Below are 13,299 nucleotides of genomic sequence, written 5' to 3'. Positions count from 1 at the left end.
TTACGGTATTATCTGGCTGGACGAGGAGTTTGCTTCAAAGCTTCTGCACACAAAAAGCCAGCGATGTGCCAGAATACAGGAAACACCTGAGCAAATGAGGGAATCAAAGTCCAGCGACAACAATAAGGTTTCTCCTCTCCTTCCCTCCTCACATCTTTCTCCAGGACAACAACGGGTTTTTTCGGCTTTGGCAAACTAGCATGCAGGACACGTTTCTTCCAAAAATGTCCAGACTATTGTTTTCACTTCTCTCTAACTCTCTTTTTCTCTCTCTCATCTACCTCAGGGGTTTTGGCATTGGCATAATACAGGATTTCTCTCAAACCATTAACCAAACCCTGTTTCCTTTTTCCGCTATCCTTCCTTCTCCTCTGTCCTCCTCTAAATACTCCTGTGTCATCTTCCTTTCTCCAAGACAACAAGGGTCTTTTTTTGACATTGATAAATGAGGTTTCTTCTAAAATGTCCCCTTCCGTCTCCTCTCTTCCCTACATCTTCCTCCTCATCCCATCACCAGAACAACAAGGGGTTTTGGGCATTGGCAAACTGACCTCTGGGGCATGAGATGTTTTATTCCAAATCAGCTTGACATTCCCTCCTCTTCTTCACTCATTCCCTCTCTTCTATACCTTACACCTTTCTCCTTCCATTCTCTCTAGGGCTGCAACTAACGATTATTTTCATTGTCGATTAATCTGTCGATTATTTTCTCGATCAATCGATTAGTTGTTTGGTCTATAAAATGTCAGAAAATGGAGAAAAATGTGGATCAGTGTTTCCCAAAGCCCAAGATGACGTCCTCAAATGTCTTGTTTTGTCCACAACCCAAAGATATTCAGTTTACTGTCATAGAGGAGTAAAGAAACCAGTTTGACAAAAAACTCAAATCAAAATAGTTGGCAATTAATTTAATAGTTGACAACTAATCGATTAATCGTTGCAGCTCTAATTCTTTCCTTTCTCCCTCTGAAGACAAAGTGTTTTTGGCTTTTGGCAAACTGATACGGGGTGCCTGAGAGATTTCTGTCAATATGCCAAACCGTGAACCGAACCCTCTTTTCCCCCTTCCTCTATCCTTCCTTCCCCTCTGTCCCCTACTCTTATGTCCAGTGTATTCTGACATCGATAAACTAGTATGGAGAAGGAGAAGTTTCCTCCAAAATGTCCATTTGCCTCTCCTCCATTCCCTACATCTGTCTCCTCACCCTATCGCCAGAAAAGCAAGGGTTTTTTTTTTTCGGCATTGGCAAACCGATATCACGGGGCATGAGATGTGTCTTCCAAAATGTCAAATCAGTAACTTCACTTTCTCTCCTCTTCACTCTTTCCCTCTCTTCAGGGTAAATGAGAAATTTCTGTCAAACTGTTGGCCAAACCTTCTCTCCTCTTCCTCTATACTCCGTTCTCCTCTATTCCCTACTATCTCTTCTCCCTACTTCAAGAACAACAAATGCTTTTTTTTTTTGGTATTGGCAAAAAAAACATCTCCCTCCAACTTATAATTCTGACTCATTTCCTCTCTCCCTCCCTCTCTCCCTCCCTCTCCCTCCTCTACCCTCCTGCATCTGTCCTTCTCCTCCCTCCTTCCTCCAGGACAACAAGGGCTTTGGCATCGGCGAGCTGGTGTGGGGGAAGATCAAGGGTTTCTCCTGGTGGCCGGGCATCGTGGTGACGTGGCGCGCCACCGGCAAGCGGCAGGCCACCCACGGCATGAGGTGGCTGCAGTGGTTTGGAGACGGCAAGTTCTCTGAGGTGAGGAGGGAGGGAGGGAGGGAGGGAGGGAGGAGGGAGGGAAGGAGGAAGGAAGGGATGGAAATAAAATATTGGTTGTACAACTTATAATTCTGACTCATTTCCTCTCCCCCCCACTGTCCTCTCCTCTCCTCTCTCTCCCCTCCCGTCCTCTCCTCTCCTCTCCTCCAGGTTTCAGCAGACAAACTGGACTCCATCACAGCCTTCCCCAAGTTCTTCAGCCAGGCTTCCTACACCAAGCTGGCTTCGTACCGCAGGGCCATTTTCCAAGCTCTGGAGGTAAGCTCCAAACCAAACCCTCAGTTTAACCTGCGTTTCTATTTGCAGAGCAGAGTTTACCCTCCTTCTTACCCTGCGTTCACACTTTGAGTCGCTCTGTCTATCGACCGATTGTGGGCGGTGTGAGAGGCTCTGACTGTATCTCTGTAGCAGTCTGTTGGTACAAAGTTTTTGAACAGGCAAATCATGTACAGTACTGTGCAAAAGTCTTATATGTCCAATATATGTCAAGGAATATGTCAAAGAAATCCATAACTCGAAGATGCTTTGAAAACTAATGAAATGAAAAGTTTCTGAATATCAGAAATTTACAATAAACAGCAGTCTACTGACAAACTAATGCAGAAAAACAAATAAACATCTAAGACTTCTAAGAAATTTATATAAAAAATCTAGGGTGCCTGAGACTTTTGCACAGTACTGTACTTTTCGGTGCTTTGGTGTTGTCTGTCATAAAGTTAACATTGTTTTGGTGCTGATTAGGTATCATTAATCAAAAATAAAGAGAAAACATTCTTAAATCTTACCATCGACTCCAACGATGGATGCAACTGTTCCCCAAGCATCGTTTTTGAGACTTTTATTCCTGTCGTCTTTCAAGTAAATGAGAACTGGGAAGCTTTGCATGGCTGTAATCAATTTCTCATCCATTTTGCACTTGCCAGGCAGAATTATTCAAAAGCTGTTTGGGTAGGAGCGCTTCCTGGACTCAAAATTAAGTTTGTTTGAGGTGCTCTTTGGATAGGGATACATGTTGACACAAAAATACAAAAAAACTCCAAGGCACTCTCTTTAAATCAATTAAAATGCCTTTATTGTCATGGCATGGTCATATTAGACTTTAAATACAAACTTCAACACGTTTTGGCATCAAGCCTTCGTCAGGAAGTCGAAAGACTTTCAGTTTTTTTTGTATTTTTGTGTCAACAGGCAGAATTATTGTTCATGTTCAACAAAATCACATTGGTAGTAGGGCTGGGCGATATGGTTGAAATCAGTATCACGATAATCATAAGGATTTTTCGATATCAATATATATCACAATATGGTTCATGTATGTAAAATCACGTTAAATAATCAAATTAATGTTCATCTCATTGAACCGAATGGTAATGTTAGGTGTGATGTCAAACAAAACTGAAATTTTCAAATAATATTCCTACCATACCTCATTTTATGAGAGTTTTTAAGTAAAATTTGCTTGTCATCATCAATTCAGACAGCAGAAATGTGTCACGATATTAAAATATCTTCATATCATCATGATATGAGTCCACTGAAAGACGATAAACGATAATATTGAATTATCGCCCAGCCCTAATTGGTAGGGAAACAAGGAAGTGCAGAAATCTGATTGGTCTGGCGCCCGGTGACAGTCAGGATCGACTCAGCCGACAAGCTCCTCACACAGCCCAGTTTCTCTGGCTCCATAGGAAATGAATGGATTTGTTGATCATGTTGCTTGCAGTATGGATGCACAGTTAAACAACGTAATGCTGTGATTTACTTTGTAGTTCACATAAGTAACATGAAACTGATGTAAGCTGAAAGAAGATCGTCTCTTTCTGAAAGCGTAATTGTTTTTTAATTTGTCTGCCTTATCATGCATGATCTGGAGTTCAGAGTTCACCCACCTTTTTATTTACCACATGATTGAAAGGTACAGAGATACAACTGTGTATTATTGTGTATCATCCTTGTGTAATAGGTTACTGTGAACAGATTTACAACCGAGAGACAACCGTGAAATCTGCTGTTGTGTGTGTATGTGTGTGTGTGTGTGTGTGTGTCAGAATCAGATTTTAAATGACTTCTGGTGTGTCTATGGCATGAGGAGAGGAGGGAAGGGAGAGGAGAGAGAGAGGAAACCAGATGAAAGAAGAGAGGGACAGAAAGAGGGAGCAGGGAGGATGAGAGGAGCGAGGGAGGAAGAGGGAAGAGGAGGTGTCAGTGACTGAGTGTTACAGATCTGAGGACTGTTGTGAAAACACACTGAGTGGTTTCCCTGCCAAGAACACACTGGTTCACTGGAGGTGCATTTGTGTGTGTGTGTGTATGTGTGTACACCTGTGGTTGCGTGTGTGTGTGTGTGTGTGTGTGTGTGTTTGACAGTAGCCAAGTTTGCAAGTAAAGCAAACACAGATGTGTGTCTGAGAGGGATTCCCCTGCACTTTCCATCCAATTCTGTCAATAACACAGAAGGACAAACAGGCCGACAGAGAGGAGGAGGAGACAAAACAAAAAGAGAGAGGAGGAGGAAGAGGAAGGAAAGAAAAAGGATATTCAGGGTCATTTGCATTGTCTGTTGGACTTTTGTATTATAGGCTTTTGTGCCCCCCCCCCTCATATTGGTTGATTGGACAAATGATGCAGTCACTCCTTGGGCCAGACAGATAAATGAAAGAGCCAAAAAGTGGGAGAAATTTCTCTTCAAAAATCAATATGGCGTGCATTGATGGTCCTGGGGACACATTTGTAGAGCAAGGACAGCTGGGCATGTGCACCAGATTTCATATTCTTTGAATTTGACTGTGAGACATGAGGTTGAAACTGTATTTTGGCGCGACACCACCCACTAACAAGATGGAAGGGGCAGAAAAAAATGGGAAATAGGAAACTCTGTTGTGGCTCGTTGCCTTTGTCAGGGTTTACAGATCGATTTCTTTTTGTTCTCTCACAGACAGACAGACAGACAGACAGAGAGAGAGAGAGACAGACAGACAGACAGACAGACAGACAGACAGACAGACAGACAGAGAGAGAGACAGACAGACAGACAGACAGACAGACAGACAGACAGACAGAGAGAGAGACAGACAGACAGACAGAGGACAGACAGACTGACAGACAGACAGAGGACAGACAGACTGACAGACTGACAGACAGACAGAGGACAGACAGACTGACAGACAGACAGACAGACAGACAGACAGACAGACAGACAGACAGACAGACAGAGGACAGACAGACAGACAGAGAGACAGACAGAGAGACAGACAGACAGAGAGACAGACAGACAGACAGACAGAGGACAGACAGACAGACAGACTGAGAGACAGACAGACAGACAGAGGACAGACAGACTGACAGACAGACAGAGGACAGACAGAGAGACAGACAGACAGACAGACAGACAGACAGACAGACAGACAGACAGAGGACAGACAGAGAGACAGACAGACAGACAGACAGAGGACAGACAGACAGACAGACAGACAGACAGAGGACAGACAGGCAGACAGACAGACAGACAGAGGACAGACAGACAGACAGACAGAGAGACAGACAGACAGACAGAGGACAGACAGAGAGACAGACAGACAGACAGACAGACAGACAGACAGACAGACAGAGGACAGACAGAGAGACAGACAGACAGACAGACAGACAGACAGACAGACAGACAGAGAGATAGAGAGACAGACAGACAGACAGACAGACAGGTGTTGTCCTAACTTGCTCGCTGTCTGTGAAATAACACTCAGCACTTTTAGTTCTTTCGTTCTTTCTTTCTTTCCTTCCCTCCTTCTTTCTTTCTTTGTCTCTCTTTTAACCTTTTCATCTTTCATTCTTGTCTGTGTTTCTATTTTACTGGTCTGTGTTTTATGGAAACACCTGCCTTTGTGTGTATGTGTGTGTGTGTGTGTGTGTGTGTGTGTGTGTAGTGATGACAACTGACTGATGTGTGCGTGCGTGTGTGTGTCTAGTCGAAGACATCTGTGTGTGATTGTGTGTTTTTGTCTGTCTGAATGTGTGTGTGCATGCGTGTGTGTATATATGTTTATGTGTGTGTGTGTGTGTGTGTGTGTGTGTGAAGACAATTAACTGATAAGTGTGTGTGTGTGTGTGTGTGTGTGTATATATGTCTAGTTGAAGATTGACAGTGTGTAAACCCGGCTGCAGGCCCTTTCATGCCCTCCTACTGTTTTTCTTTCTTCTCTCTCTCTCTCTGTCCCTGTCTCTGTCTCTCTCTCTCTCTCTCTCTCTCTCTCTCTCTCTCTCTCTCCTCCTGTCTGTTGTGTTTTGTCTGCCTCCTGTCATCCTGTCCCCGCTCGTCCGTCACTCAGTCGTCTCTCTAAGACAACAACCGGCTCTACTCTTCTCACCTTCTTTCTACCGTCCCTCGCTTTTTCTTCTCTGCCTGTCACTCTCTCTCTCTCTGTCTCTCTCTCTCTCTCTCTCTCTCTCTCTCTCTCGTCCTTCTCGCCCATTCCTACACTTTACGGGTTCGGAAGAAAGATCGGCAGGTCCTTGAAAAGTCTGGAAAAAGTCTTGAATTATCTCAATTCAGGGTCTTAAAGGGTAACTTCGGTATTTTTCAACCTGGAATTTTCCCATCTTTTTGTGTCTAAGTGACTAATGGGGACAACAGTTTTTGAAATTGGTCCAGTATTGAGCGAGATCGCTTCAGTCGGGAAACGGGCTGCAATGTAATCCGACGGGGCAAATGCACACCGACAGGCTCAGATTGTTATTATAATTGTCTGACAACATTATGGAAAGGTCCCTACAAAGAAATAAATCGTTTTTCTTTACCTTTTGCTTGATCCGGTCTGTGTGTAACCAACTCTCACTCAAGTCTCGCGAGAGTTGAGTTGTTGCAGGAAGTCAAGTCAAGCGAAAGGTAAAGAAAAACGTTCAATACTGGACCAATTTCAAAAATTGTTGTCCCCATTAGTTACTTAGACACAAAGAGTTGGGAAAATAGGGTCCAGGTTGAAAAATACCGGTTACCCTTTAAAATGTATTAAATCGTCTTAAAAACAGTTATTAGAGGTTTTTATGTTCTTAGATTTTTCCAGAACAGCGTTAGTAGAACAATCTGCATCATATCTGCTTTACTAAACATAGTTGGACTTCGTGCCCCTTACCAATTAATTTCCTGGTGTCCTCTCTTCTCATTCTGCCCATTTATTCATCTATGTTCAGTCAGAAAAAGGCTGGTTTTGTTTCAGCTTTGTTTCTTCGTTTTGGTCTTGAAATTGGTCTTAAATTCAATTCCAGGCAGCATTAAAAAGGTGTTAAAAGTCTTAAATTTTGTCACAATTTGCGTCACATGGTCTCACCGTGTGTCACTTTTGAACGTGTCACTTTTGTGTCACTTTGCGTTAAGTTGAATCTCACAGTAGGAGTAACTCTCTCTCTGTCCCTACACTCCTCATCACACTCGTCTGTCTCCATCTTCCTCTCCTCTCTCCCTGCTTTCTCATATCCCGCACTCTCTCAACTCTCCTCATCCTCCCATCCTCTCCTCTCTTCTTCTCCTTACCCCTCTTCTCTCTCTCTCTCTGCAGTCATCATCTCTTTCCCTATTTCTTTCTCTTTTGCCATCTTCTCTCTCTCTCTCTCTCTCTCTCTCCTCTCATCTCTTTCTTTCTCTCTCTCTTTCATGCTACACTGACAAGCTTATGTTCGACTTTATTAGTTTAGAGGGAGTTGAGAAGAGTGAGTAAGAGAGGAGGCAGCTCACTTATCACCTTACGTCCTGTAATTTTGGTGATTCACCAAAACTACATGATGTATTATTTTCAGTTGAAAGGATTACATGGTACCACTTGGGTGTGTGAGGCCCTTTTCAAACCTCAAAAATGCCTTTAACCTAAAAACAAAACTGTCTCATCAAAGTGACGCAAAGCGAAAGTGATTATGTAAGTGAGATGATTAAGTATGATTAAGTGAGAAACCATCCCTGATTCACCAGGAACGTCTCTCTCTCTCTCTCCCTCTCTCTCTCCCCCCCCCCCCCCCCCCCCCCACAGATGGCCAGTATCCGGGCGGAGAAGACGTTCCCCCCCTGTGACTCGGACAGCCCGGAGGATCAGGTCAAGCCCATGCTGGACTGGGCCAATGGCGGCTTCCTGCCCAAAGGCGAGGAGGGACTCAAACCCACGCACAGCGCCGGTGAGCGGGACGGGACAGCGGGAACAGATCCCAGCTCTGTTTATCACAATCCAACCGAAACTGTTCTGCCTCTACATGTTCACCCTGTTCCTGAGAGAGAGGGGGAGAGAGAGAGAGAGAGAGAGAGAGATTACTTGGATTCATTATTTTAATGTTTCTGCTCGACTTCTTTTTCCTCTTTGTGTAACACCCTGTACACGTGAAACACTGATAGACTCTGGAATGAACACTCAGCAACCCAGAGCCTTGCTACACACACACACACACACACACAGTCAAGTGGAACACACGTTTATTGTTATGTATGTGTAAATTCTTTATTGTTCATTGTTTTTATTAATTTCTATTTAGATATTTTGGTAGTACTGTTCATAGATTTAAGTTTTAGTTAGATATAAACATTTCCAGGAGGCAGAAATAATCTCATTGGTTGAGTTAAACCTCAGTGGGCGGAGCCAAAGAACCACAGTTTTTCTGGTGAAGTAACATTAGACTGAAGCCCAGTGAAAAAGAGGAAGCTAATACTATGAAGCCTAGCGCTCTGCTGCTACTACTATTTTTAGCATAAATATGAAACTAACGGAGATAGAGACTTGATTCCAAATCTAAGCTGTTTGCAGGAATCAACTTATCTTAAAAAAAAATTAAAAAAAATTCAACATCATGAAATACAGCCTTTTACACAAAAAACAACAAGAATGCTCCTCCTGTTTTAACAAATGGTAATCTAAACAAAATGGAGTATATTAATTGCAATAGATACAAAATATAACAAGTATTTAGAAGAAAAATAATTTTTAAAAAAAATTCTACAAGCTCAGAAACTGCATTGTCCACAAAAATTAGTCATTCACTCGATCATCTGTTAAATCTAAGTCCTTAACATAATTAATGAAGGGCATCCATATATTCTCAAATATACTGTTTAGCCTTTAATATGTAAGTTATCCTTTCTGATGGAAGGCTTGATAACATCTGTCTTATCCATTGATTAGTACTTGGTCTGTGAACTGTTTTCCATAACAGTGCAATACATTTTTTGGCGTTAAGCAAGCAGAGATCTATAAATGTTTGTTCATTTTTACTATAATTATGTTTCTCTGGATAACTTATCTTAAAATGAAAGTGATGGGAATGATGAGTAACAGTAAGTTGGAGAATTGTTCAGTATTATCAGAGGGTTTGCGCTCTCTGAGTTCCTTCTAGTTTGATTAGAAATCAACAAAACCGACCGGACGTCTTGACTGCAGTGTAATGTGATTGGATGTGAAACAGCGGTCTGGTGGCCAATCAGAATCGAGTATTCAACAAAGCTGTGTAATAGGCCTAAATATCGATACAGTCAGTTGTCCTAGATGTTGATGCGTTGTTTGGTTTGTTTTGGTGTTGTAAACAAAGACTCTAATTTAATGTGATTATTGGATTCACACACACGGACGTTTTCTACTGGTCCACTTTGTATGTCGCTGTAGTTGATGCCTTGTTTCCGTCTGTGTCTGTGTGTATGTGTGTGTGTGTGTGTGTGTGTGTGTGTGTGTGTCCAGAGAGTAACCCGCTGAACCACCAGGTCCTAGACGTGTCCCTGCCGGAGTATTTCCCCAGCGCCAAGAGACCCAGAGTCAGCCTCTGTAAGAGCAAGGCCACCCCCGAGGAGACCTACAGCAGAGGTACAGGTCAAAGGTCAAACACACTGCACACACCACATACAGTGTTCATTTCCAAAAATATGGTATCTGGAAATATGGAATTGTGGTGTGTATTTAGTGACATTTGAAGAGTTTTCTTCTATAAAGCTATACACCTGTTTTGGGAAAATTACCATGGGTTCATCATTCAATATCTGGAATATACATAAGGATCCAGTCTGTAAAAGTGATATTATTTCATCAACTATGGACTTATGTAATCTCAGTTCAGTTCAGTTCAGTTCAGTTTATTCACAAATCAGTTAAAATACAAGTACAATCATATGAAACATAATGGAGATATGTGAAATGGGACACCCTGATAAGCTATCTGAAGCTTGAGAATAGGGGCCCAGACACTAAGCTGATAGTATTTAAAGTATATGTTTACTAACAGGTCTAGATTTGAAAAAATGCATGTATTATACAGTAACATTTACAACCTACAAAACACCTAAGACTAACCTAAGACCCTAAAAAGTACTACTAAATGGTCCTAAGACATCAGTCTAAACATTGATTAAATAGGTAAGATACAATAAATAGAGACATATGGCAAGTGGAAATAACAGTACAATTTGGAGTAGAGTAACTAGTTAAGAAGTCCCCAGCCATCCCCAATCTACCATCATTTAATCAATTACCATCATTTGTCTTCATTTTATCATTTTATCAATCATTTTCTAAGAGTGTAAGTGCATTTTCAAATGGTGAAAATTAAATTATTTAAGTATTTAAGCGAATTATTTAAGTACTTTTTTTCATAATTCAGTGGGTTTACATTTCTCACTAATATTCTGATATTCAAGTATTCTGATTATGAGTTGTTGCCATGCACAGCACATTTCCACATGATATCCCAATTATTAGAAACTTCAAAATACATAATGCTGATATTAGCGGGGATATTGAGGCATTATTTCCCCAGCTTTCTGTGTGTTCCTGAACACATCGCTGCAGTAAAAACAGTGGAGGGCAAAGGCCAAGCCCCACAATAGCAGAGGGGTCAGAGGTCGGGTCAACACACTTGTCACTGGAAATGTTTGGGATTTTGTTCCTGGTGTTTGGCAGTAAAATGAACTTGAAGGTTAACTTGTCTTTAATAGCTGTTTTGAAGTTTAGATTAGTTTGAAAGTTTGGTTTACTTTAGTTTAAAATGCACATGAAAAAATAAAACATTGAATAAGATTTAAAACATTACCAGTTGAGCAGGATAAAGTTTTTTTTTTGGTGTTTTTTGACATTCTCCCTCCTTTTCTCTCAGAACAAATGGTGAATGAAGTTCTGAAGAATAAAAGAAGTATAGAAGGTAATGACTCACTTTCAGATTGTGTGTTTGTGTGTGTGTGTGTTTGTGTGTGTGTGTGTGTGTGTGTGTGTTCATATATCTTTCTCCTACATAATTGGGAGTTGATTCAGAGTTAGTAGATATCTTTCTGATAATTGGAAGTTGATTCAGAGCTCATGTATGTATGTGTGTGTGTGTGTGTGTGTGTGTGTTCACATGTCTGTGATAATTGGAAGTTGATTCAGAGCCAATGTGTGTGTGTGTGATAAATGTAGTGCGAGTGCCAGTTAAAATACATCATTGATAACCTCACACAACAGCTAGCATTTGTGTGTGTGTGTGTGTGTGTGTGTGTGTGTTCACATACCGTTCTCCTACATAATTGGGAGTTGATTCAGAGTTAGTGGATATCTTTCTGATAATTGGTTGATTCAGAGCCAATGTGTGTGTGTGTGTGTGATAAATGTAGTGCGAGTGCCAGTTAAAATACATCATTGATAACCTCACACAACAGCTAGCATTTGGATGTGTGTGTGTGTTTGTGTGTGTGATTAATGTCCTATTTGTGATTCATTAACTGTCATTTCATTTTAAACTGTTGATTGACCTGTGTGTGTGTGTGTGTGTGTGTGTGTGTGTGTGTGTGTGTGTGTGTGTGTCTTGGCAGAGTTCTGTCTCTCCTGTGGAAAGATGAGAGCAGCAACCTTCCACCCGCTGTTTGAAGGAGGCTTGTGCCAAGCTTGCAAGGTAGAGCAACAAAAAAACTTCTCAGCTGTGGATCTGGATGTTTATTTTTTCACTGGTTTGTCTCGGTGCCAGAGGCAGGAAACCATTTTTAATTAAACACTGTGAATCTTTTTCCTTTGGATTTTCTGTTGCTGCAGTTTGAGTTTTTCTCTTTTCTCTGTCTGTTCAGCCATGGTGGCTATCGCTGCTCATGCTAACTACCCAGTTCTTCTTCTTCTGTTTATTCCAAACAAACCGGAAACATAAAACGCATCACTTCCTGTGCGGCAGAGGATTTTTCCCAGGAAAGAGCTATCAGACAGTGGAAAAGAGTTCATCAATTTATTACATTTATTTGAAAATATAGCAGATTATTACTTTAAATATGAGGTCAAATTAAATAAAGTTTTCACCTACATTTTAAAATCATTTTAGTAGAGGATAGCAGCAAAAACTGGATATAGATTCAAGATTCAAGATTCAATAATTTTATTGCCATGTCAACATAGTTGATAGGAATTTGTCTTGGTTCACTCTCCTACAACAACAATGCAATAGCAGCACACAATACACACACAGTAAAACAGTAAACAGCAATATACAACACACAGAATTTATATTTAAGGCACAATACCCAGAAAACAGCACGTTATCCAGCATGTAGTAAAGTGCATACCGTGTTAAAGTGCTGGTTAAGTGCATTTAGAGATAATCAGTGCAAGTTCAGATGCCTGATGGCTTTGAGGAAGGTGCTATCCCTGAAGAGAGATGTTCTGCCCATAATGCTCCTGTATCTTCTACCTGATGGGAGGAGATTAAAGAGGTAATATGCCGGATGAGAGGGATCTGTGGTGGATATTTTTAGCCTTCCTGATTATTCTGGTGGAATAAAGTGATGCAAGCGAGGAATGATTTGAGATGCTTTGCCTATCTCTTTTTCAAGCTTAGTCTTGTCCTGAGTGGTTGTGTGGCCGTACCAGACAAGAATGGAAAAAGTGAGCACACTCTCAATTGCAGATCTATAGAAATGAGTCATGGCTTTCTGACTGACCCCGAACTTCTTCAGCTGCCGCAGGAAGTAATATAGGTTGAATCACTATTGTGTTATTATCAATATCGGTGATAGAGACATTTATTGAGCTGACAGTGTCAAAGTGGAAATATAATTGTTTTTTTTGTTTATATTGGTGGTTGTCCGCCTTATGAAGATCATCAGTGGAGAACGGGAGGCAAACAGCTGTCAGACAGAGGTGGAGAGGAAAGGTTTCAGCTCACAGGATAGCAGGAGTTGGACGGTTAGATGACTGGACTTAACCAAAGCCGGCGGGGGAAAAGAGGTTTATCAGTAGAAATTTAAGTCCTGAGCTCCTGTAGCGGTCTGCCTGGAGTTTCCTGGAACGAGGGAACAGATCACGTCCTGTTTGGCAACGCCCTGCATCATAACGGAGATATCAAACCAGCAACCGCCCGCTGGCTCTCCGCCAAGCCAGTGTCGGTTTATATGCCTGGAATTCACCCACGCACGATGACAAAAAAAAAAACCATTGGCCGTGGATGTTGTATTATATTAAATGCTGTGCAATAGTCTGAAATGATATAATGCAATATGACATGTCGAGTCAAGTCATATAGCACTTTAAAACACGAAACCGGCGTGTATCAAAGTGT

The 13,299-nt window shown here is 41.5% G+C and overlaps 1 protein-coding gene across 1 annotated transcript in view; it reads left to right on the top strand.

Moving 5' to 3' along the window:
- Positions 1 to 13,299, top strand: part of dnmt3bb.1 (DNA (cytosine-5-)-methyltransferase 3 beta, duplicate b.1) — a 39,410-nt gene that overhangs the window by 8,558 nt on the left and 17,553 nt on the right. Inside the window, exons 6-11 of the mRNA XM_071536448.1 lie at positions 1,594 to 1,752; positions 1,924 to 2,031; positions 7,791 to 7,932; positions 9,477 to 9,599; positions 10,882 to 10,926; positions 11,573 to 11,652. Coding sequence (XP_071392549.1) covers positions 1,594 to 1,752; positions 1,924 to 2,031; positions 7,791 to 7,932; positions 9,477 to 9,599; positions 10,882 to 10,926; positions 11,573 to 11,652 — 657 coding nt within the window. The remainder of the gene's footprint in view (positions 1 to 1,593; positions 1,753 to 1,923; positions 2,032 to 7,790; positions 7,933 to 9,476; positions 9,600 to 10,881; positions 10,927 to 11,572; positions 11,653 to 13,299) is intronic.

The sequence above is a fragment of the Centroberyx affinis genome, unplaced genomic scaffold (assembly GCF_046629955.1).
Source record: "Centroberyx affinis isolate AG114_WGS23_722 - 3 ecotype Tasmania unplaced genomic scaffold, CSIRO-AGI_Caff_v1 ptg002872l_1, whole genome shotgun sequence".
NCBI classification, from domain to species: Eukaryota; Metazoa; Chordata; class Actinopteri; order Beryciformes; family Berycidae; genus Centroberyx; species Centroberyx affinis.
Note: the sequence above shows the minus strand (reverse complement) of the source record. Positions and strands in the feature narration are given on the sequence as shown.